Source organism: Salmo trutta, chromosome 27, assembly GCF_901001165.1.
Source record: "Salmo trutta chromosome 27, fSalTru1.1, whole genome shotgun sequence".
In the NCBI taxonomy this organism is placed as follows: domain Eukaryota; kingdom Metazoa; phylum Chordata; class Actinopteri; order Salmoniformes; family Salmonidae; genus Salmo; species Salmo trutta.
The window spans coordinates 13,796,957-13,820,969 of record NC_042983.1 but is presented as its reverse complement, the minus strand read 5'-3'; the positions used below and the strand labels follow the sequence as shown (position 1 = coordinate 13,820,969).

General features: G+C 46.9%; 2 protein-coding genes across 4 annotated transcripts in view; both read left to right on the top strand.

Annotated features, from left to right (window-relative positions):
• Positions 1–16,406, top strand: part of LOC115164350 (B-cell linker protein) — a 22,713-nt gene extending 6,307 nt beyond the window's left edge. The window contains exons 8-19 of the mRNA XM_029716743.1: positions 3,033–3,143; positions 3,441–3,469; positions 3,682–3,718; positions 3,920–3,998; positions 4,270–4,297; positions 4,492–4,522; positions 4,718–4,823; positions 12,660–12,697; positions 13,185–13,228; positions 13,413–13,481; positions 14,159–14,317; positions 14,757–16,406. Coding sequence (XP_029572603.1) covers positions 3,033–3,143; positions 3,441–3,469; positions 3,682–3,718; positions 3,920–3,998; positions 4,270–4,297; positions 4,492–4,522; positions 4,718–4,823; positions 12,660–12,697; positions 13,185–13,228; positions 13,413–13,481; positions 14,159–14,317; positions 14,757–14,873 — 848 coding nt within the window. The 3' untranslated portion in view covers positions 14,874–16,406. The remainder of the gene's footprint in view (positions 1–3,032; positions 3,144–3,440; positions 3,470–3,681; positions 3,719–3,919; positions 3,999–4,269; positions 4,298–4,491; positions 4,523–4,717; positions 4,824–12,659; positions 12,698–13,184; positions 13,229–13,412; positions 13,482–14,158; positions 14,318–14,756) is intronic.
• A 1,414-nt stretch (positions 16,407–17,820) lies between these two features.
• LOC115164348 (clathrin heavy chain 1) overlaps positions 17,821–24,013 on the top strand; it is a 40,182-nt gene continuing 33,989 nt past the window's right edge. For 2 of the 3 annotated variants that reach the window (XM_029716741.1, XM_029716740.1), the window contains exon 1: positions 17,821–18,072. In XM_029716741.1, the coding sequence (XP_029572601.1) occupies positions 18,031–18,072 (42 nt within the window). In that variant the 5' untranslated portion in view covers positions 17,821–18,030. The remainder of the gene's footprint in view (positions 18,073–24,013) is intronic. The other variant, XM_029716742.1, reaches the window with a different exon arrangement.

Here is a 24,013-nt window from a genome sequence, read left to right as displayed (position 1 = left end):
CCTCTGTATCCTCCTCTCTCTATCCTCTTCTCTGTATCCTCCTCTCTCTATCCTCCCTCTCTATCCTCCTCTCTCTATCCTCCCCTCTGTATCCTCCTCTCTCTATCCTCCCCTCTGTATCCTCTCTCTATCCTCCCCTCTCTATCCTCCCCTCTGTATCCTCCCCTCTCTATCCTCCTCTCTGTATCCTCCTCTCTGTATCCTCCTCTCTCTATCCTCCCCTCTCTATCCTCCCCTCTCTATCCTCCCCTCTGTATCCTCTCTGTATCCTCCTCTCTCTATCCTCCCCTCTCTATCCTCCCCTCTCTATCCTCCCCTCTCTATCCTCCCCTCTCTGTATCCTCCTCTCTGTCTCTTCCTCTCTCTATCCTCCTCTCTGTATCCTCCTCTCTATCCTCCCCTCTCTATCCTCCTCTCTCTATCCTCCCCTCTGTAGCCTCCTCTCTCTATCCTCCTCTCTGTATCCTCCCCTCTCTATCCTCCTCTCTCTATCCTCCCCTCTGTACCCTCCTCTCTCTATCCTCCCCTCTGTATCCTCTCTCTATCCTCCCCTCTCTATCCTCCTCTCTCTATCCTCCCCTCTGTATCCTCTCTCTATCCTCCCCTCTCTATCCTCCTCTCTCTATTCTCCCCTCTGTATCCTCTCTCTATCCTCCCCTCTCTATCCTCCCCTCTGTATCCTCCCCTCTCTATCCTCTCTCTATCCTCCCTCTGTATCCTCTCTCTATTCTCCCCTCTCTATCCTCCTCTCTCTATCCTCCCCTCTGTATCCTCCCCTCTGTATCCTCCTCTCTCTATCCTCCCCTCTCTATCCTCCTCTCTCTATCCTCCCCTCTGTATCCTCCCCTCTGTATCCTCCCCTCTGTATCCTCCCCTCTCTATCCTCTCTATCCTCCCCTCTCTATCCTCCCCTCTGTATCCTCTCTCTATCCTCCCCTCTGTATCCTCCTCTCTCTATCCTCCCCTCTCTATCCTCCCCTCTCTATCCTCTCTCTATCCTCCTCTCTCTATCCTCCCCTCTGTATCCTCCCCTCTCTATCCTCCCCTCTCTATCCTCCCCTCTCTATCCTCCCCTCTGTATCCTCCTCTCTCTATCCTCCCCTCTCTATCCTCCCCTCTGTATCCTCCCCTCTGTATCCTCCTCTCTCTATCCCCTCTCTATCCTCTCTGTATCCTCCCCTCTGTATCCTCTCTCTATCCTCCTCTCTGTATCCTCCTCTCTCTATCCTCCCCTCTGTATCCTCTCTGTATCCCCCCCCTATCCTCCCCTCTGTATCCCCTCTCTATCCTCCTCTCTGTATCCTCTCTCTATCCTCCTCTCTCTATCCTCCCCTCTCTATCCTCCTCTCTGTATCCTCCTCTCTCTATCCTCCCCTCTCTATCCTCCCCTCTGTATCCTCCTCTCTCTATCCTCCCCTCTGTATCCTCCTCTCTCTATCCTCCCCTCTCTATCCTCCCCTCTCTATCCTCCTCTCTCTATCCTCCTCTCTCTATCCTCCCCTCTCTATCCTCTCTGTATCCTCCCCTCTGTATCCTCCTCTCTCTATCCCCTCTCTATCCTCCCCTCTCTATCCTCTCTGTATCCTCCCCTCTGTATCCTCCTCTCTGTATCCTCCCCTCTCTATCCTTTCTCTATCCTCCCCTCTCTATCCTCTCTGTATCCTCCCCTCTGTATCCTCTCTCTATCCTCCCCTCTGTATCCTCCTCTCTCTATCCTCCCCTCTCTATCCTCCCCTCTGTATCCTCTCTGTATCCTCCCCTCTCTATCCTCCTCTCTGTATCCTCTCTCTATCCTCCTCTCTCTATCCTCCTCTCTCTATCCTCCCCTCTCTATCCGTTCTGTATCCTCCCCTCTGTATCCTCCTCTCTCTATCCTCCCTCTGTATCCTCCTCTCTCTATCCTCCCCTCTCTATCCTCCCCTCTGTATCCTCCTCTCTGTATCCTCCTCTCTCTATCCTCCCCTCTCTATCCTCTCTGTATCCCCCCCTCTGTATCCTCCTCTCTCTATCCTCCCCTCTGTATCCCCTCTCTATCCTCCTCTCTGTATCCTCTCTCTATCCTCCCCTCTCTATCCTCTCTCTATCCTCCCCTCTCTATCCTCCTCTCTCTATCCTCCTCTCTCTATCCTCCCCTCTGTATCCCCTCTCTATCCTCCTCTCTGTATCCTCTCTCTATCCTCCCCTCTCTATCCTCTCTCTATCCTCCCCTCTGTATCCTCTCTCTATCCTCCCCTCTCTATCCTCTTTGTCCAGGACATGCAAGTTTCAAGTTTTATTAGTCGTATGTATGGTATACACTGTCCAAAGAAATGCATACTAGCAGGTTTTTTCTCTCGACAATACAACAATAATAAGAAATAATAAAAGATACGAATACGTACATAAAGGAAATGGCTCAGTAGAATAGAATAAAGATTTTAGCATAAGTATGATACAGGTGTTTTGGAGAAAGGGGATTCAGCTGCAAGTGTTTAACTTGTGCAGTATTTATCAATCATAATAAGAGTCTGGTAGCAGCAGTTGTGATGTGTGTGTGTAGCATGAATGTGTGTGTGGATGTGTGTATGTCTGTGTGGGTGTGTGAGTGAGTGAGTGCATGTGTGCTAATGTGAGGAGAATCAGAGCAGGTGGTCAATCCAGTTCAAGTGTTCAACAGTCTGATGGTTTGTAGATAGAAAATGTCTCAAAGCCTGTTGGTATCCGACCTCATGGTCCGATAACGTCTGCTCGACGGTAAGGGAGTGAACAGCTCGTGGCTGGGGTGTGTGGGGTCCTTGATGATGCTGCGGGTCTTCCTCAGGCACCGTTTCAAATAAATGTCCTGGATGGGGGGTTAGTTTATCCTATATGATGATTGTGTATTTTATATCTGGATATGAATTGTGCCCTATACATAGATGTGAATGTTGATTGATGAAAAGGTGTAAAAGGTCATATAATTCTTGAGGCATGTATTGTACAGGAGAATTAACTTAAACAAACCAGTGAGTTAAGTTTGAGATGGTCAAGCTTCCCTCTCTCTCTCTCTCTAGCTCCTGAGGTAGACAGGAAGGAGAAGCCAGGGAAAAGGTCTACTCCTAAGAAGTCTGCCCCTCCTCCTTCCCGCCCTGCCCCTGCTCCCACCCCTCCCCCTGCAGAGGAAGGTAAATGCCACAGTTATAGGTCTAGTTCCTGCCCGACTAGATGAGCAAGCGGTGCATTGCATCAACCAATGGTTGCATTCCAAGTCATCGACTGTGCATAGCTGATATGTTAAATACCTATCCAGTTGTTGTAAGATCTGGCATGCATCTGCAATGTAGTCGTGCAGGATCTCGACCAACAATCATACCCTGGAACCCTGATAGGACATTGGTGTGCTATTACATCAAGTCACCACTAGAGAGATGTGTGATACTGCAACAGCGTCAGCCTCTGTTTTCTCTGTTATGCTTTTGCAGATGTCTACCTGGATCCTAATGAAGGACAGGTGAGCCCAACACATCGTTAACAGACAGAGCCTCACCCCTACCTCCAGCCCCCAAACCTTAGCCTTTTTATCCGCTGTACCCTTTTAACACATTCTTGATGGACAATCAGTATATTCATAGTTCCATAGGGCCCTGAGATGTCTGGTCTCTGAACAATTTCTAATTCGGCCAGAGACAGGTGATTAATATGCGTGTTGTGTCTCTGTTTCAGGAGGACAGTGATGACCTGTATCTGGAGCCCACAGCAGGTCAGTTACTCCTGTAGAACCACTAATACAGCCTCAGTATCAACACATTTATACTGAGGTTTTGACTAGAGAATATATTTTATATGAGATAAAGAGACAGGACATTAATTCCAAATGATTAAAGAAAAATGGTATTTAGCTTATTTTGAGAGAAAAAAAAATCCTTGGCACGGTCAAAAATAAATACTCCTGTTTCTCCAGCTTGCCCCCCTGCTCCTCGCGGGCCCATAAGGATGCCCCTTCTACCCAAGACAACAATTTCCCCTCCCCCCATGCCCATGTGAGTACACCTGTCAAGACATGAGATGAAAAATGCACAAACTCATCTTGGTGTATATCACCACTTCTATTCTTTCATAGTTAAGCAAATGAAATAACAGAATTTTATTCACCTCCTGAATTGACTGGGTTAAACTGGCCTTGACACCATCCCTGAAACCAATGCCATTCTATGTCATGAGAGAAGCCATGTTATTGTTTTTGAGTTTTGTTGTTTGACATGTGATATGAGCTCAATCCCATCATGTATGTCTGTCTGTCTTTCTCTGTAGAAAACCTCCAGTGCCCAGAGCCAAGTCGGTGAGTTTCTCCATGGTTCACACATTATTTAACACACCACGGGCACATGATTTATCACATCACACCACTGTCCGGTTTCTAACACAGAATTGGCCTATTTCAGAGATTCTCCACTGAACATGTTTTTTAGTGCAGGAGTGTAGGCATTATCTGTGTCCACATTTGAATGAGTTTCACACTTTGCTGCATTTCAGAGTTCTCTACTGGTCACTGAGGCAAAGACAAGTAAGTGACACTTCATTCTGTCTGACTAAAAATAGATGGATCATGATGATAAGGTCTGCATCCTAAATGGCCTATTCCCTACATGCACTCTTTTGACCAGAGCCCTACATAGGGAACTGAGTGCCATTTGGAACGCAATCATGAAGTGAAAATGCAGAACCTGGTCCATTGCTGTGTTTCTGTGACCCTCCCCAGCTCCTCCGCCTGATGTGAAACGCTCCTCGTTCCCTGGCAAGCTGCCCCCACCCACCCCAGGCATCAAACCCCCCCTCCCCGCATCCCTAAAGGAACCCAAACCCAGGTGAGGCTTGGGAACACAGCCACTCTCACAGCACTATGCATCTACACACTGCATGAGACCACGCTATACGCTGCAAGAACATACATGTTTTATACGTGTTAAACCTGTTAAGCAGGTTCATGCTTAATAAACTTTCAGTCCTGTACAAGCAGCAACAGTCAAACACATAGATACCACTTAGTATTGCCTGATAACGATTTCCATTCCGTTGTGGTCTATAAAGAGGATCTTATGTTTGAAGTGTAAAGATGGCACGGAAGAGGATGGCTGATGTTTTACACGCTCCTAACCAACTGTGCTATTTTGTTAGCTTTTTGCATTGTTTGTAACTTCTTTTTTAACTTCTTTTGTACATAATGTTGCTGCAACCGTCTCTTATGACCGAAAATAACTTCTGGACATCAGAACAGCGATTATTCACCTTGAACTGGAAGAAGCTTTTTCCTTTAACGAGTCCGACGAGAAGGATATACTGCTTTCCCGGGAACAGGCCCAAATCCCTGTCATTTGCGTGAAGAAAAGACGAAGGAAAAGGGGGCGGAGGTCGGGCTGAGAATCCGTAGGCGAGCGAGTAAACTCCCACTGTCTGTCACATCCTGACCAGCAGAGGGAGGTATTGTGTCAGTTGTGGTCAGGATGTGGCAGGTTGTTTGTATGTTAAGGGTTTGTGTTGGGGATGGGACTCCCAATTGAAGGCAGGTGTGTTGAGTTGCCTTTGATTGGGAGTCCTATATAGAAGGGTGTGTTTTTCTTTGGGATTGTGGGTAGTTGTTTGTGTGCACTGCGTTTGTTTTAGCCTGCCACACTGTTGCCGTTGTGAGTATTGTTTTTTTGGTTTTCCAGTGGATACTTTACTTGTTTTTATCAATAAACATGAGTATCCACATTCCCGCTGCGCCTTGGTCTTCTTTCCACTACGAATCGTGACAGAACTACCCACCAAAACAAGACCAAGCAGCGGAGAAGAGGACAGAGGGAAGTCAAGGAGGGCTCTTGGAAGCAGCGCGCTCGGGAGGAGATGGATCCCTGGAAGTATGGGAGGACATCCTGGACGGCAAGGGAGTCTGCACTTGGGAGGAGATCCTGGCCGGAAGGGGTCGCCTCCCATGGGAACAGGTAGAACCCGAGAGGCCCCCCCAAGAATTTGTTTTTGGGGGGCACACGGGTAGTTTGGCCAGGCCAAGGAAGAGCCGTAAGCCAGCTACCCGTGATTACAGGGAGGTGCGTAGGAGGTGGAGGGCGCCATGTTACGCTGAGGTACGCACCATCTCGCCGATACGGACGCACAGGCCAGTCCGCCCTGTACCAGCGCCCCGCATGTGCCAGGGTGAGGTGAGCATCGAGCCGGAAGGGGTGATGCCAAACCTGCGCCTAAGACCGCCAGTGCGCCTCTACGGTCCGGTGTTCCCCGCTACACGCACTAGCATGGAGGTGCGTGTCTCCAGGCTGGCACGCCCGGTACCAGCCCCATGCATCAGGCGTCTAGTGCGTCAGCCCAGCCTCGCCAGTCAAGAGTCACCAGAGCCGCCCGCCAGTCAAAAGTCACCAGAGCCGCCCGCAGGTCAAGAGTCACCAGAGCCGTCCGCCAATCAAGAGTCACCAGAGCCGTCCGCCAGTCAAGAGTCACCAGAGCCGCCCGCCAGTCAAGAGTCCCCAGAGCCGCCCGCCAGTCAAGAGTCACCAGAGCCGCCCGACAGTCAAGAGTCGCCAGAGCCGCTCGCCAGTCAAGAGTCGCCAGAGCCGCCCGCCAGTCAAGAGTCGCCAGAGCCGCCCGCCAGTCAAGAGTCGCCAGAGCCGCCCGCCAGTCAAGAGTCGCCAGAGCCGCCCGCCAGTCAAGAGTCGCCAGAGCCGCCCGCTAGTCAGGAGCCGCCAGAGCCGCCCGCTAGTAAGGAGCTGCCAGAGTGGCCCGACTGCCCGGAGCTGCCAGAGGGGCCCGACTTCCCGTAGCTGCCAGAGTGGCCGACTGCCCGGAGATGCCAGAGGGGCCCGACTGCCCGGAGCTGCCAGAGTGGCCCGGAGCTGCCAGAGTGGCCCGACTGCCCGGAGCTGCCGGAGTGGCCCGACTGCCCGGAGCTGCCGGAGTGGCCCGACTGCCCGGAGCTGCCGGAGTGGCCCGACTGCCCGGAGCTGCCGGAGTGGCCCGACTGCCCGGAGCTGCCGGAGTGGCCCGACTGCCCGGAGCTGCCGGAGGGGCCCGACTGCCCGTAGCTGCCGGAGTGGCCCGACTGCCCGTAGCTGCCGGAGTGGCCCGACTGCCCGTAGCTGCCGGAGTGGCCCGACTGCCCGGAGCTGCCGGAGTGGCCCGACTGCCCGGAGCTGCCGGAGTGGCCCGACTGCCCGGAGCTGCCGGAGGGGCCCGACTGCCCGGAGCTGCCGGAGTGGCCCGACTGCCCGGAGCTGCCGGAGTGGCCCGACTGCCCGGAGCTGCCGGAGTGGCCCGACTGTCCTCCGGCCCAGCCCGAGTGGCCCACCTGTCCTCCGGCCCAGCCCGAGTGGCCCGCCTGTCCTCCGGCCCAGCCCGACTGGCCCGCCTGTCCTCCGGCCCAGCCCGAGTGGCCCACATGTCTTCCGGCCCAGCCCGAGTGGCCCGTCTGCCCGGCGCAGCTATCGGCGCCACCGAAGTGGGCGACGTCAAAAGTGGAGCGAGGTCCACATCCTGCACCTGAGCCACCTCCAGGATAGGTGGGTTGGGGAGGGAGGGTGTAGCACAGTGCCGTCGGTGACGGCAGCCACCCTCCCTTCCCTCCCTGTTTAGGGGTTATTGTTTATTGGTTTTGTAGTTTTTTTTTTGTGTGTTTTCTTTTTTAGGTGCATTCCGGGGTCTGCACCTTGAGGGGGGGGGGTACTGTCACATCCTGACCAACAGAGGGAGGTATTGTATCAGTTGTGGTCAGGATGTGGCAGGTTGTTTGTATGTTAAGGGTTTGTGTTGGGGATGGGACTCCCAATTGAAGGCAGGTGTGTTGAGTTGCCTTTGATTGGGAGTCCTATATAGAAGGGTGTGTTTTTCTTTGGGATTGTGGGTAGTTGTTTGTGTGCACTGCGTTTGTTTTAGCCTGCCACACTGTTGCCGTTGTGAGTATTGTTTTTTTGGTTTTCCAGTGGATACTTTACTTGTTTTTTATCAATAAACATGAGTATCCACATTCCCGCTGCGCCTTGGTCTTCTCTCCACTACGAATCTTGTGACACTGTCATCCGTTCTACTGGCTTACATGCAATCATTGGAAAATCAAATTGATGACCTACGATTACGACTATCCTACCAACGGGACATTAAAAACTGGAATATCTTATGTTTCACCGAGTCGTGGCTGAACGACGACACGGATAATATATTGCTGGTGGGATTTTCCATGCACCAGCAGAACAGAGAAGAAGCTTTGTCTGGTAAGATGAGGGGTGAGGGTGTGTGTCTTTTTGTCAATAACAGCTGGTGCGCGATGTTTAATATTAAAGAAGTCTCGAGGTATTGCTCGCCTGAGGTAGAGTACCTTATGATAAGCTGTAAACCAGACTATCTACCAAGAGAGTTCTCATCTATATTATTCGAAGCTGTCTATTTGCCACCACAGACCGATGCTGGCACTAAGACAGCAACTCAACCAACTCTATAAGGCCATAAACAAACAAGAAAATGCTCATCCAAAAGCAGCGCTCCTATTAGCTGGGGACTTTAATGCAGGCTAACTTAAATCAGTTTTACAAAAATTTTACCAGCATGTCATATGTGCAACCAGAGGAAAAAAAACTCTAGACCACCTTTACTCCACACACAGAGATGCATACAAAAAACTCTAGACCACCTTTACTCCACACACAGAGATGCATACAAAGCTTTCCCCCGCCCTTCATTTGGCAAATCTGACCATAATTCTATCCTCCTGATTCCTGCTTACAAGCAAAAACTAAAGCAGGAAGTACCAGTGACCTGTTCAATATGGAAGTGGTCAGATGACGCGGATGCTACGGTACAGGACTGTTTTGCTAGCACAGACTGGAATATGTTCCGGGATTCATCCAATGACATTGAGAAGTATACCACCACAGTCATCAGCTTCATCAATAAGTGCATCACCAACGTCGTCCCCACTGTGACCGTACGGACATATCCCAACCAGAAGCCATGGATTGCAGGAAACATCCGCAGCAAGCTAAAGGCTAGAGCTGCTGCTTTCAAGGAGCGGGACACTAATCCGGATGCTTATAAGAAGTCCCGCTATGCCCTCAGACGAACCATCAAACAATCAAACAGGCAATACAGGATTAAGATTGAATCCTACTATACTGGCTCTGACGCTCGTCGGATGTGGCAGGACTTGAAAACTATTATGGACTACAAAGGGATACCCAGACGCGAGCTGCCCAGTGACACGAGCATACCAGACGAGCTAAATGCCTTTTATGATTGCTTAAAGGCAAGCAACACTGAAGAATGCACGAGAGCACCAGCTGTTCTGGATGACTGTGTGATAACGCTCTCGGTAGCCGATGTGAGCAAGACCTTTAAACAGGTCAACATTCACAAAGCCGCGGGGCCAGACAGATTACCAGGACGTGTACTCAAAGCTTGCATGGACCAACTGGCAAGTGTCTCCACTGACATTTTCAACCTCACCCTGACCGAGTCTATAATACCTAAACTCAGCAAAAAAAGAAACATCCCTTTTTCAGGACCCTGTCTTTCATAGATAATTTGTAAAAATCGAAATAACTTCACAGATCTTCACTGTAAAGGGTTTAAACACTGTTTCCCATGCTTGTTCAATAAACCAAAAACAATTAATGAACATGCACCTGTGGAACGGTCGTTAAGACACTAACAGCAATTAAGGTCACATTTATGAAAATTTAGGACACTAAAGAAGCCTTTCTACTGACTCTGAAAAACACCAAAAGAAAGATGCCCAGGGTCCCTGCTCATCTGCGTGAACGTGCCTAAGGCATGCTGCAAGGAGGCATGAGGACTGCAGATGTGGCCAGGGCAATAAATGACAATGTCCGTACTGTGAGACGCCTAAGACAGCGCTACAGGGAGACAGGAAGGAACAGCTGATCGTACTCGCAGTGGCAGACCACGTGTAACAACGCCTGCACAGGATCGGTACATCTGAACATCACACCTGCGGGACAGGTACAAGATGGCAACAACAACTGCCCAAGTTACACCAGGAATGCACAATCCCTCCATCAGTGCTGAGACTGTCCGCAATAGGCTGAGAGAGGCTGGACTGAGGGCTTGTAGGCCTGTTGTAAGGCAGGTCCTCACCAGACATGACCGGCAACAATGTCGCCTATGGGCACAAACCCATCGTCTCTGGACCAGACAGGACTGGCAAAAAGTGCTCTTCACTGACGAGTCACGGTTTTGTCACACCAGGGGTGATGGTCGGATTTGCGTTTAATGTCGAAGGAATGAGCATTACACAGAGGCCTATACTCTGGAGCGGGATCGATTTGGAGGTGGAGGGTCCGTCATGGTCTGGGGCGGTGTGTCACAGCATCATCGGACTGAGCTTGTTGTCATTGCAGGCAATCTCAACGCTGTGTGTTACAGGGAAGACATCCTCCTCCCTCATGTGGTACCCTTCCTGCAGGCTCATCCTGACATGACCCTCCAGCATGACAATGCCACTAGTCATACTGCTCAATCTGTGCGTGATTTCCTGCAAGACAGGAATGTCAGTGTTCTGCCATGGCCAGCGAAGAGCCCGGATCTCAATCCCATTGAGCACGTCTGGGACCTGTTGGATCAGAGGGTGAGGGCTAGGGCCATTCCCCCCCAGAAATGTACGGGAACTTGCAGGTGCCTTGGTGGAAGAGTGGGGTAACATCTCACAGCAAGAACTGGCAAAGCTGGTGCAGTCCATGAGGAGAAGATGCACTGTAGTACTTAATGCAGCTGGTGGCCACACCAGATACTGACTGTTACTTTTGATTTTGACCCCCCTTTGTTCAGGGACACATTATTCCATTTTTGTTAGTCACATGTCTGTGGAACTTGTTCAGTTTATGTCTCAGTTGTTGAATCTTGTTATGTTCATACAAATATTTACACATGTTAAGTTTGCTGAAAATAAATGCAGTTGACAGTGACAGGACGTTTATTTTTTTGCTGAGTTTACATGTTTCAAGCAGACCACCATACTCCATGTGCCAAAGGAAGCAAAGGTAACCTGCCTAAATGATTACTGCCCCGTGGCACTCACGTCGGTAGCCATGAAGTGCTTCGAAAGGCTGGTCATGGCTCACATCAACAACATCCTCCCGGATACCCTAGACCCACTCCAATTCGCATACCGCCTCAACAGATCCACAGATGATGTAATCTTAATCGCACTCCACACTGCCCTTTCTCACCTGGACAAAAAGAACACCTATGTGAGAATGCTGTTCATTGACTACAGCTCAGTATTCAACACCATAGTGCCCACGAAGCTTTTCACTAAGCTAAGGACCCTAGGACTAAACACCTCCCTCTGCAACTGGATTCTGGACGTCCTGACGGGCCGCCCCCAGGTGGTAAGGGTAGGCAACAACACATCTGCTACGGTGATCCTCAACACTGGGGCCCCTCAGGGGTATGTACTTAGTCCCCTCCTGTACTCCCTGTTCACCCACAACTGTTTTGCTAAACACGACTCCAACACCATCATTAAGTTTGCTGACGACACAACAGTGGTAGGCCTGATCACAGACAACGATGAGACAGCCTATAGGAAGGAGGTCAGAGAACTGGCAGTGTGGTGCCAGGCCAACAACCTCTCCCTCAATGTGAGCAAGACAAATGAGCTGATTGTGGACTACAGGAAAAGGCGGGCTGAACAGGCCCCCATTAACATCAACGGGCTGTAGTGGTGCGGTGCGGGTCGAGAGTTTCAAGTTCTTTGGTGTCCACATCACCAACGAACTATCATGGTCCAAACACACCAAGACAGTCGTGAAAAGGTCATGACAAAACCTTTTCCCCCTCAGGAGACTGAAAAGATTTGGCATGGGTCCCCAGATCCTCAAAAAGTTATTTAGCTGCACCATCGAGAGCATCCTGACCGGTTGCATCACCGCCTGGTATGACAACTGCTCGGCATCTGACGGTAAGACGCTACAGAGGGTAGTGCGTACGGCCCAGTACATCACTGGGGCCAAGCTTCCTGCCATCCAGGACCTATATAATAGGCGGTGTCAGAGGAAAGCCCATAAAATTGTCAGAGACTCCAGTCACCCAAGTCATAGACTGTTTTCTCTGCTACCGCACGGGAAGCGGTACTGGAGCGCCAAGTCTTGGACCAAAAGGCTCAGTAACAGCTTCTACTCCCAAGCCATAAGACTACTGAACAATTAATCAAACGGCCACCGGACTACTTACATTGAACCCCCCCATTTGTTTTGTACACTGCTGCTACTCGCTGTTTATTATCTATGCATAGTCACTTCACCCCTACCTCCATGTGCAAATTACCTCAACTAACCTGTACCCCCGCACACTGACTCGGTACCGGTACCCCCTGTATATAGCTTTGTTATTGTAATGTTATTGTATTACTTTTTACTATTTTTAACTTCAGTTTATTTGGTAAATATTTTCTTAACTCTTCTTGAACTGCACTGTTGGTTAAGGGCTTGTAAGTAAGCATTTCACGGTAAGTTCTACACTTGTTGTATTCGATGCATATGACAAATAAAGTTTGATTTGATCTGTGATAACATAGCTAAGTCTTTGAAGTATGAAGGCCTACTGTTCTTACGTATTCAATATTGTTGTAGCGACAGGCCTATATTGCTCATCTATTATAGTAAGCATGTTGGCTAACATTGCACCTGTTGTCTGCGTTGCAGCCCCCCTCCCCCGCCCACTATAGACACTACCGCAGCAGGTAAGAGCATGCAGGGAACCGGACCAGTTTTCGGTCTCAGCTGAAGGATAGAAAGCCATAGAAATGGAAATAAAGGATGTGTGGAACTCTGAAATGCTCCAACTGTGGTTTGCTAACCAGAGTGAAGGACATCCTTAATTTCTTTACATTTGTGTTGTTTTTCTGTCCACATAATATGAACATTATAACTTGTTTAACCCCGTCATCTAGGGTCACTGTGGCTACTGTCAGTAGTGCTGTCCAGCATACTTGTGGCCTTGATTGTAACTACATGCTTTATTTTTAATAGACTGTAGAGCAGGGTTTCCTAAACTCGGTCCTGCCCCCCTGCCTAAACTTGGTCCTGCCCTAGCACTCCCAGCTGTGGAGTGCTAGGGCAAAACCCAAACCATGCACCCAGGGAGGGGGCAGGACCAAGTTTGGGAAACCCTGCTGTAGAGCACTCTACACGTTGGTCAACAACTCATTATTTCTCTCTATGCCAAAGTTTCTCCCTCTGGTATGAAGACAACCATGCAGGCAGGAAAGGAGGTATGTGTCTTTCCCTCTCATACTGTACCTCTCATGTAACCATGCATAATACAGTGTTAAAGTGCTACAAATGTTGCTGCAAACCTTAGTTAAATGGTGATATACCTGAAGTATGGGGTATCCTTGGATATAACTGTGGTGGCAGGCAGGGGAGGGCGTCATAGAGAACTGTGGTATGTTTCAGGAGAAAGAGTGGTTCGCTGGAAACTGCAATAGAAAGACTGCTGAGGACCTCTTACTGCAGATCAACAAGGTGGGATACACACACACACACACACACACACACACACACACACACACACACTGGAGATGAGCAGACACACACAGAAATGCATGCAAATACACACACACAGACACACAGACATTCACAAAGTTCTTGAAGTACCATATAAAAAAATCTGAAAATGACTTAGAGGTATAGAATCCCCAGCTCTGAAGGACCTGGCCAATGTGATTCCTGAATCAATATGATTAGTTATAGTTAGTTAGCCAGTATTCCTCAACAGTGAATCAATACTTCATTGATCTATTAGCCTGTCCACTTGGTCCTCTGTGGTTCTCTCCCCTCCTCTCTATATGTTGCTCAGTAGCTGCTGATGTTTTGTGATTATGTGTTATAATGCTGCTGATTATATGAGTGTATCTGTCTCTGGCCCTTTGTCTTTACTAACACAGCCGACCTGTTTCATTTCATGCTGAAATAGACAAGTAACGATGTGTGAGTAATCTCGGTCGTAACTCCCCTTTATTTGACTGTGTGTGTGTGTGTGTGTGTGTAGCCTCGGGTTACAGCTGACACATACACACACCATCACTGAGTCTGATTCATCTGTGCTCATTCAAAGGCCCTGTGGGTTTTGATACTGATATCCACTCTCTCCTCCCTCCTTCGCTCCGCTCCCCTCCCGCTGCCCCCCCCCCCTCTTGTAGGACGGGGCATTCCTGATACGTCGCAGTTCAGCCCAGAACGCCCGTCAGCCCTACACACTGGCTGTCCTATACAGACAGAAGGTCTATAACATCCCCATCCGCTTCCTGGAGGAGACGCGCGGCTACGCCCTCGGAAAGGAGGGCAAGAAGAACGAGGAGGTGAAGAGGTGGGGGGGAAGATAGGGAGAGTGCTAAACAAGGGGTAAAATAATGAATCGGTGAAAGAGAATGGGAGGATGAGGACGAGAGTGTTGAGATGGGGGACACAGAGAGAGAGAGAGAGACAGGGGGAAATGAAAATGTGAGAGTGTAGGGAGGAGAAGAGAGGGAAAAAGACAGAGGCCACAGGAGGAAAGGAGGATTTGCAAAAAGAAATTGCAAAGGGAGAATGTGGGGGGAAAAGAATGAAGAGGTCAGGTGGGATAGAGGGAGGATGTGGGAGGAACGGAGGATGTGTGGAAAAGAGACGAAGGAATGCAACTTAGTACTGTCCTGTGACCTCTGCAATAGCACTGTAGTAACTCTCTCTCCCTTTTTCTCTCTCTCTCTTTCCCTCGCTACTCCCTCCCGCATCCCTCCCTCCATCTCTCTCTCATAGTTTTTCAGTAGTCTCCAGGAGATCATCTCTCACCACAAGAATAACCAACTGCTGCTGATCGATAGCAAGAGTCAGGCCAAGCACACCACGTATCTCACCCATCCAGCCCATCCATAAACTGCATTATCCATAACCCCATACAATATATATCACCCATCCAGCCCATCCATAAACTGCATTATCCATAACCCCCATACAATATATATCACCCATCCAGCCCATCCATAAACTGCATTATCCATAACCCCCATACAATATATATCACCCACCCAGCCTGACCATAAACTGCATTATCCATAACCCCCATACAATATATATCACCCACCCAGCCTGACCATAAACTGCATTATCCATAACCCCCATACAATATATATCACCCATCCAGCCCCTCCATAAACTGCATTATCCATAACCCCATACAATATATATCACCCACCCAGCCTGGCCATAAACTGCATTATCCATAACCCCCATACAATATATATCACCCATCCAGCCCATCCATAAACTGCATTATCATTAACCCCCATACAATATATATCACCCACCCAGCCCCTCCATAAACTGCATTATCCATAACCCCATACAATATATATCACCCACCCAGCCTGACCATAAACTGCATTATCCATAACCCCCATACAATATATATCACCCATCCAGCCCATCCATAAACTGCATTATCCATAACCCCCATACAATATATATCACCCACCCAGCCTGACCATAAACTGCATTATCCATAACCCCCATACAATATATATCACCCACCCAGCCTGACCATAAACTGCATTATCCATAACCCCCATACAATATATATCACCCACCCAGCCTGACCATAAACTGCATTATCCATAACCCCCACACAATATATATCCCCCACCCAGCCTGACCATAAACTACACTACACTACTATAGGGTGGCAGGTAGCCTAGCGATTACAGCGTTGGGCCAGTAACCGAAAGGTCGCTGATTTGAATACCTGAGTCGATGAGGTGAAAAATCGGTCAATGTGCCCTTGAGCAAGGCACCTAATTTGCTCCAGGGCCGCCGTGCTACTATTGCTGACCCTGTAAAAATAAAACACACTTCACTGCACCTGTACATTTCACTTCGCTGTATGTGACAATAAACAACATTTTTTCATAACTCACAGAAATGTGTATCTCACCTACACCAGCCCATTCATAAAGTACATTAAATGATACCATTAATAACTAAATACATTTCATAACTTGGAAATACTACCTTCAATAGTCATGTTCCTCACCACAACATATCCATTGCAAACCCTCGTTTTTGTTTTGTGATGAAAATGGCTAGAAGTGTACATATTACCGTATATCTGTGTACTGTATGTGTTTGTGTGTTTAAGTATGCTGTAATTACATCTGTATGACTTTATTACCCTATTTTTGTTTTAAAATAGATTAATTTTAAAATGCTTGCACCTGAATAGTGTAGTGAGTAGTCTATGAAAAGGTATATTCAATACCTCATTCTTGCTCTGACTCTTTATGCAGTGCTTGTTTCAGTGAGTGATGGGGAATTCAATTTTGTGTCTACACTTGTGTTGTGACTGAATACTGTGTAAGTGGGCCATCTGTAAGTTTCTATTTATATAATAATATAGTCTGAAATATTTTGAAATCCTGTTTGTGTTTTATCATTTTTTGTATTTGCAACACCACAGCGTGAATGGCATTTATTTCCCTCAAAGTTTAAGTTGTTAGTTTAGATCTCCGTAAATACAAGGATTCACTAATTCCACAAATGAACTTTTAAGAAGGCACACCTGTTAATTGAAATGCATTTCAGGTGACTAGCTCATACAGCTGGTTGAGAGAATGCCAAGAGTGTGCAAAGCTGTCATCAAGGCAAAGGGTGGCTACTTAAAGAATCTCAAATATAAAATCTATTTTGATTTGTTTAACACTTTTTTGGTTACTACATGATTCCATATGTGTTATTTAATAGCTTTGATGTCTTCACTATTATTCTACGATGTAGAAAATAGTACAATTAAGAAAAAACCTTGAATGACAGGTGTTCTAAACTACAGGTAACTGCCAAAATAAAGGAAACACCGACATAAAACGTCGATAAGGCGTTGGGTCACCACAAGCCAGAACAGCTTCAATGCACCTTGGCATGAATTCTACAAGTGTTTGGAACTCTATTGGAGGGATGTGACACCATTCTTCCACGAGAAATTGTTGATGTTGGTGGAAAACGCTCTCAGGGGTTTCTTCATAATCTTCCGTAGTTGTTAAATTGGGTTGAGAACTGGTGACTGAGACGGCCATGGCATATAGTTTACAATGTTTTCATGCTCATCAAACCATTCGTGTCCTGCACGGGAGCATTGTCATCCTATGAAGAAATAGCCACGGCAGCCAAAATAATGGCCTGCCCAGCATTTTTATACATGACCCTAGGCATGGGATGTTAATTGCTTAATTAACTGAAGAACCACACCTGTGTGGAAGCACCTGCTTCAATATACTTTCTATAACTCATTTACTCAAGTGTTTCTATTATTTTAGAAGTTACCTGTATGTGCACATACATAGCATAAATCAAATCAAATTGTATAGGTCGCATACACATATGCGCATATGTTATTGAAGGTGCAGCGAAATGCCTACTCCTACCTTGACTAATACATCATTTCAGTTCCTCTTTTACAATCCCAACATATTTTCTCACTACTAGACACTTTTCATAGGGTGGGGTAAAGGCATATTCCCAACGTCTCAGCACTTGAGTTTGCAGAAATCGGAAGGGGAGTGGGCGCCTGTCACGTGCCTTTATTTCGACATAGGGAAAATGAAGGGGAAGGGGCAGCGGAGGGGTACATTGAGGACATCCGAAAAAAAATTCTGCATTGGTAGGCTATTTGTGGGAAAATCCTCTTGGTTAGCTGTAGGGCTTAAATGTTGCAAGTGTATTATTTTGTATAATACTATAAGCAACATTAGAGCTTCATAAAAATAGTTTTCTCCCAGAGCTAGTGTAATTATGTTTTGGACTATTTTACTTAGCGGAAGCGTAGAGTTCTGGTTCAGGAGTGTTGTTTGGGTGCTACTGAACGAGAGCAGGCAGTGAATTCAGGTGATATCAACGCAAGCCGGCGAGACCCCTATCATTGCACATCGTATTTTACTTTTGGGGGCGTTTTGGGGACTTTTAATACAATACAACATCCATTCCTCTTCGTGTCCCCTTCCCCTTTCCTGTTCTCCGGACATTTGAAACATAGAAAGCCTCAAGAATGGCCCAGATACTGCCGATACGATTTCAGGAACATCTGCAGGTAAGAAGACTCTAACAGCCGGAAAAAAACGCAGTACAGATGCATTTTCGCGCAGTTCTTTAGCTTTCCAGGCCCGCACGTAGAAACACCACTACGCATTTAAATGGAATCGTACATGGGGGCTGTAGCCTGCAGGGAGAACGCTCAATATAGCCACAGGCCTAGCTAGCTTGTGCAGGGCAGATGATGACTTGATAAAATTGAACAGTCAAATCGTACTGGGAGGCTATAGTCTGCTTACTGCAGACCCGAAAACACAGACAGTGATTCACGCCGCAGTCTGTTCAAGTGGAAAAACGTCGCTGTCACAACTCAGAGCCTACGCGTCAACGCTCGAAACCGCAGTGTTTTGACACTTTGATGCCGTGATCTCGGCACTGAAGTGCTAAGATTGTTAATTAGCCCTACATGACACATTCGATTTAACGAATACGTGTAAAATGTATACAGTTTTACCTCCATAAAATGAGTTAGAGGAAAGTTAATCGGATCGTAAATCATAGCGCTTTCCACTCAAATATAATCAAGATATCGTGATAACGGTTTTGGTCGTCGTTCTCAATCTGAATCGATTGGTTATTTAGACTATGTTGCAAGATTTATATGCATAATTAAAGTATAGGCTGTTAGTTAATGAGCTATTGGCCTACACAATTAACTATTGTTAGAATTGAGTGATTTGAGATGAATGCATGTAGTTATTTAAACTCTGTGTTTAGGATGTGGCTAGATTATATGGCTTCATGTTTTTTAATTAGTAGGCCTTGTTGGAGCACCCACCAGTAAACCTCTCCATATGCGTAATGGATCACCTCAATGCGGTAATGTTGTCAAGTTTGGTTAACATTCTGACCTGGCCTTTGGTTTAATCACCCGCCTAGCTGCCCCGGCACAGTTTCTTGGGACCAAAGTGCAAGTTTCTTGTGATGTTTCTTGTGATGTTTCAAGCCGCACTCTGCTCGTTCCCCCTCCATTCCCACAAATGCATCCATTGAAAGGCAACACACCATTATTTGAGATTTGATCAGGCAGATATCTATTAATTGATAGTGTCTCCATTTAGTCCTATCCCATGTATGCTGTGCATGGTAGGCCTCTGTGATTCTAGGTGGCTCCAGCCGAGAGAAAAATGCCCGGAATAAACTGAGGACTTTGGGCCTCAAGTTGCTTTGCTTTTTTCTCTTGTTTTGGTGTTTACAGCCTCTATGCATTAAACAGTATAGTCTGGGTGGGTTTAGGTATGGATTTACATGCACTGCCATGTAGACACAGATGAGACTGGCTTTGTTGTTTTAACTCTATGTAGAACTACTATAATACACTATGTATGTTGAGACACCTTCAAATTAGTGGATTCGGCTATTTCTGCCACATCCGTTGCTGACAGGTGTATAAAATCGAACACACAGCCATGCAATCTCAATAGACAAACATTGGCAGTAGAATGGCCTTACTGAAGAGCTCAGTGACTTTCAACGTGGCTGTCGTAGGATGCCTCCTTTCCAACAAGTCAGTTCGTAAAATTTCTGCCCTGCTAGTTAGAACCGTCGGGAGCTTCATTAAAATGGGTTTCCGTGGCCGAGCAGACCCACACAAGCCTAAAATCACCATGCGCAATGCCAAGCGTCGTCAAAAGTAGTGTGAAGCTCACCGCCATTGGACTCTGGAGCAGTGGAAGCGCGTTCTCTGGAGTGATGCTTCACCATCTGGCAGTCCGACGGACGAATATGGGTTTGGATAACGCTACCTGCCTGACTGCGTAGTGCCAACTGTAACATTTATTGAGGAGGAATAATGGTCTGGGGCTGTTTTTCATGGTTCGGGCTAGGCCCTTTAGTTCCATTGAAGGGAAATCTTAATGTGACAGCATACAATAACATTCTAGATGATTCTGTGCTTCCAACTTTGGGGAATGCCCTTTCCTGTTCCTGTTTCAGCATGACAAACCCCTGTGTACAAAGCGAGGTGCATACAGAAATGGTTTGTTGAGATTGGTGTGGAAGAACTTGACTGGCTTGCACAGTCCTGACCTCAAACCCATCGTTCACCTTTGGGATGAATTGGAACGCTGACTGCGAGCCAGGCCTAATTGCCCAACATCAGTGCCCGATCGCCCAACATCAGTGCCCGACCTCACTAATGCGCTTGTTGTTGAATGGAAGCAAGTCCCCGCAGCAATGTTCCAACATTTAGTGGAACGCCTTCCCAGAAGAATGTAGGCTGTTATAGCAGCATAGGGGGGACCAACTCCATATTAATGCTCGTGATTTTGGAATGAGATGTTTGACAAGCAGATGTCCACATACTTTTGGTCATGTAGTGTATATGCCATTTAGCAGACGCTTTTATCCAAAACGACTTAGTAATGCATTTTTACTCATGGGTGATTCTGGGAATGGAACCCACTACCCTGGCATTACAAGTGCCATGCTCTACCAACTGGGCTACAAAATACTGTAGAACTATTACACTGCTAGACTTTTCACAATTGTATAAGGCTAGGAATAAACAGAGCACCCTCAATAAACATTGGCCTACACACACACACACACACACACACACACACACACACACACTGTTAATTAAGCATTGCCAGTGTCGCACTGTGTGGGCTTGTACATGTAATTAAACACTGAACTGTGTTTAGAGTAATTCTCCTTTTTCCCAGGCTTGACTGACTGACCCTAATCTAGGCTGTGTGTGAGGTAGAGGTCTTCTCGGGTCCAAAAGGTTGGACCCGAACCCAAATGGACCCGACAACAATCAATCCTAGACCTGACCCGTACCTTAACTGGTCCGGGTTTAGACCAGACCCGATTGGACCCAAAGTGTCAAATAATTTGGTTTAGACCGCTGCTCCCGAGCGGCGCTGCGTCGCATTGCTAGAGGTGTCACTACAGACACCCCGGTTCGAATCCAGGCTGTATCACAACCGGCCGTGTTTGGGAGTCCCATAGGGCGGCACACAATTGGCCCAGTGTCGTCCGGGTTTGGCCGGTGTAGGGCGTCATTGTAAAGAAGAATTTGTTCTTAACTGACTTGCCCAGTAAATAAAGGTTAAATTAAAAAAAAAGAATAATAATATCAGCCAAGTTGCTCTTCTCGTTAATGAATACAGTGCCTTCAGGAAGTATTCACACCCCCTGACTTCTTCATTTTATTGTAGTTACTCCACAATAATAACCTAAATGACAAAGTGAAAAGAAGGAAGTCTGTACAGAATGAAAATATTCCAAAACATGCATCCTGTTTGCAATAAGGTACTAAAGTAATACTGCAAAAAATGTGGCAAAGAAATGAGCTTTTTGTCCTGAATACAAAGCGTTATGTTTGGGACAAATTCAACATGACAAATCACTGAGTACCACTCTTCATATTTTCAAGCATGGGGGGTGTCTGCATCATATTTTGGATATGCTCGTCATCGGCAAGGACTAGGTCGTTTTTATAAAAAGAAACGGAATAGAGCTAAGCACAGTCAGAATCCTAGAGGAAAACCGGGGTCAGTCTGCTTTCCACCAGACACTAGGAGATGAATTCACCTTTCAGCAGGACAATAACCTAAAACTCAAGGCCAGATATACACTGGAGATTCTTACCAAGACGACATTGAATGTTCCCGAGTGGCCTAGTTAGTTTTGACTTAAATCTACTTGAAAATCGATGGCAAGACTTGAAAGGGGCTGTCTAGCAATGATCAACAACCAACTTTACAGAGCTTGAAGAGTTAAAAAAAATATATTATGGGCAAATATTGTACAATCCAGGTGTGCAAAGCTTAGAGACTTACCCAAAAAGACTCACAGGTGTATTCGCTGCCGAAGGTATTGACTCGGGTTGAATAGGTATCTAATCAAGATATGTTTTTTATTTTATTTTTCATTACACTTACTTTTTTATTTTATTCTTCCACTTTGACATTAGAGTATTTTGTGTAGATTGTAAAAAAAGAAAGAAGACAGACATCAATTTTAATCCCACAGCAAAATGTGGAAAAGGTCAAGGGGTTGAATACTTTCTGAAGGCGCTGTAGGTCTTTATGGCTCGGCCTTCTATAAGTCAATCAATTCACCTGGTTAGTGTCAAATAAATATGCTATACGCTATGCAGAGCTGTGGTCGGGTCCATTCGGGTCTATCAGCTGTAGTTACATTGTCATTGGGTCTCGGGTCTATCAAACAGGATCCGACCTGGGCCGAGGGAAAAGTTTGCATTTTGGACCCAGACCCTCTCGGGTGTTTGGGTGGACCCGTGAAGACCTCTAGTGTGAGGGAGAAAGAGTGTCTGAGTAAATGGATTCTTGACCTATGCCCTTTGGTAGTTCATTTACAGTGCAGGACAGTGTGTGCATTAGTCTATTAGCAGATTCATGATTATTGTGGGGCTCTGTCTGTGACAAATTAAATTCTGCATTATGTTGGGCAGATATTGCTAAAAGCACCCACCCTCTGCTTTAGCTCAGCGGGCTAATGCAGTCATAAGTCTCACAGAAGACCTACGTTTAATACCCTGTCATTTAGCCTCAGCCTGACACTGCCCTAGTAAGAGGGAGATACCTGTAAGGGGTTTAGCCAATCATAAAAGGATTGGATATGGGGCAATTCGGTCAAATGCCAGATGGACTGGTCCATCTTTAGCCCAGTGTGCTTGTCTATTTATACTTTTTTTTCTGCAGAAGTATGGATCATTATTTGGCTAATAATAAGGGACTTGAGAGATTGTCCGGTGTGTTAGAAATGCCTGGGCTGATTTCTTGTCCCAGTCCGTCCATGTTGCCTGTCCATCCTGCTTTGTGATATTACTCTACACAGAGGGTGGTGCGGACGGCCCAGCATATCACTGGGGGCGAGGTCCCAGCCATTCAGGAAATACACACCAAGCAGTGTCTGTGGAAGGCCTGAGAAATTGACAAAGACTCCAGCCACCCCTGCCATAGATTCTCTCTGCTTCCGTCCGGCAGGCGGTACCAGAGTATCTGGTCTTGGACCAACAGGCTCCGAGACAGCTTCTACCCCAAGCAATGATGCTTTTTAAACAGACAGACAATAGCTGCCCACCCCCACCAAGGACTATATGCACTCTTACTGGTCTCTACCCACACACGCCTACATTGACACTCTTGTGCACACTCACACTTAACACCCACACACATACACACACACACACTCATTACCACGCAGACTACCACTTATGCTGCTGCCATATTGTTTATTATTATTATTAATCCTGCTACCAGTCACTTTCTCCTAATCTCTGCCTAGATATGTACATACAGAGTGGGAAATGAACAGCTGCAGTGGCTGGCGGATGGCCACGTTTTACCAGCCACTCCACTTTCTTACCAGACTATTTTTTTTCAGGATAAAATAAAGAATGAAGATGCTTCACAGAAAACACTGTAGCCCACACTTTCACCACTGTAGCGTTGAGATTCTCTCTTCCAGACTGCCACACACACACACACACACACACACACACACACACACACACACACACACACGTTTGTTTTTTTACATGTGGGCTCTGGATTGGAAAACAATAATGCTCCCAAATGCTCTATGACCACCCGCTAATGTGGCTGGTAAAAATAGACATTCTACCAGCCAATGGCAAAATCTACCAGCATTTGGCTGGTGGCTGGTGTTAATTTCTCACCCTGTGTACATACTGTATCTACCTCAACTACTCCAGTATCCCTGCACATTGTACATTTAGTACTGGCACTGACCCTGTATATAGCATGCAAATCCTCTTTTATTTTGTGTTTTTGTTTGTTATACTATATTAAATACTGCGTTGTTGGGAAGTGTTTGCAAGTTAAACATTTCACTGTACTTGTGCATGTGACAAATAAAACTTGAAACTACTAACAGATGACGTACTCTTGGCGGTTGCTGTTGTCTCCATTAATAGACAGATGCGGTAAGCAGGCCCATTTAAC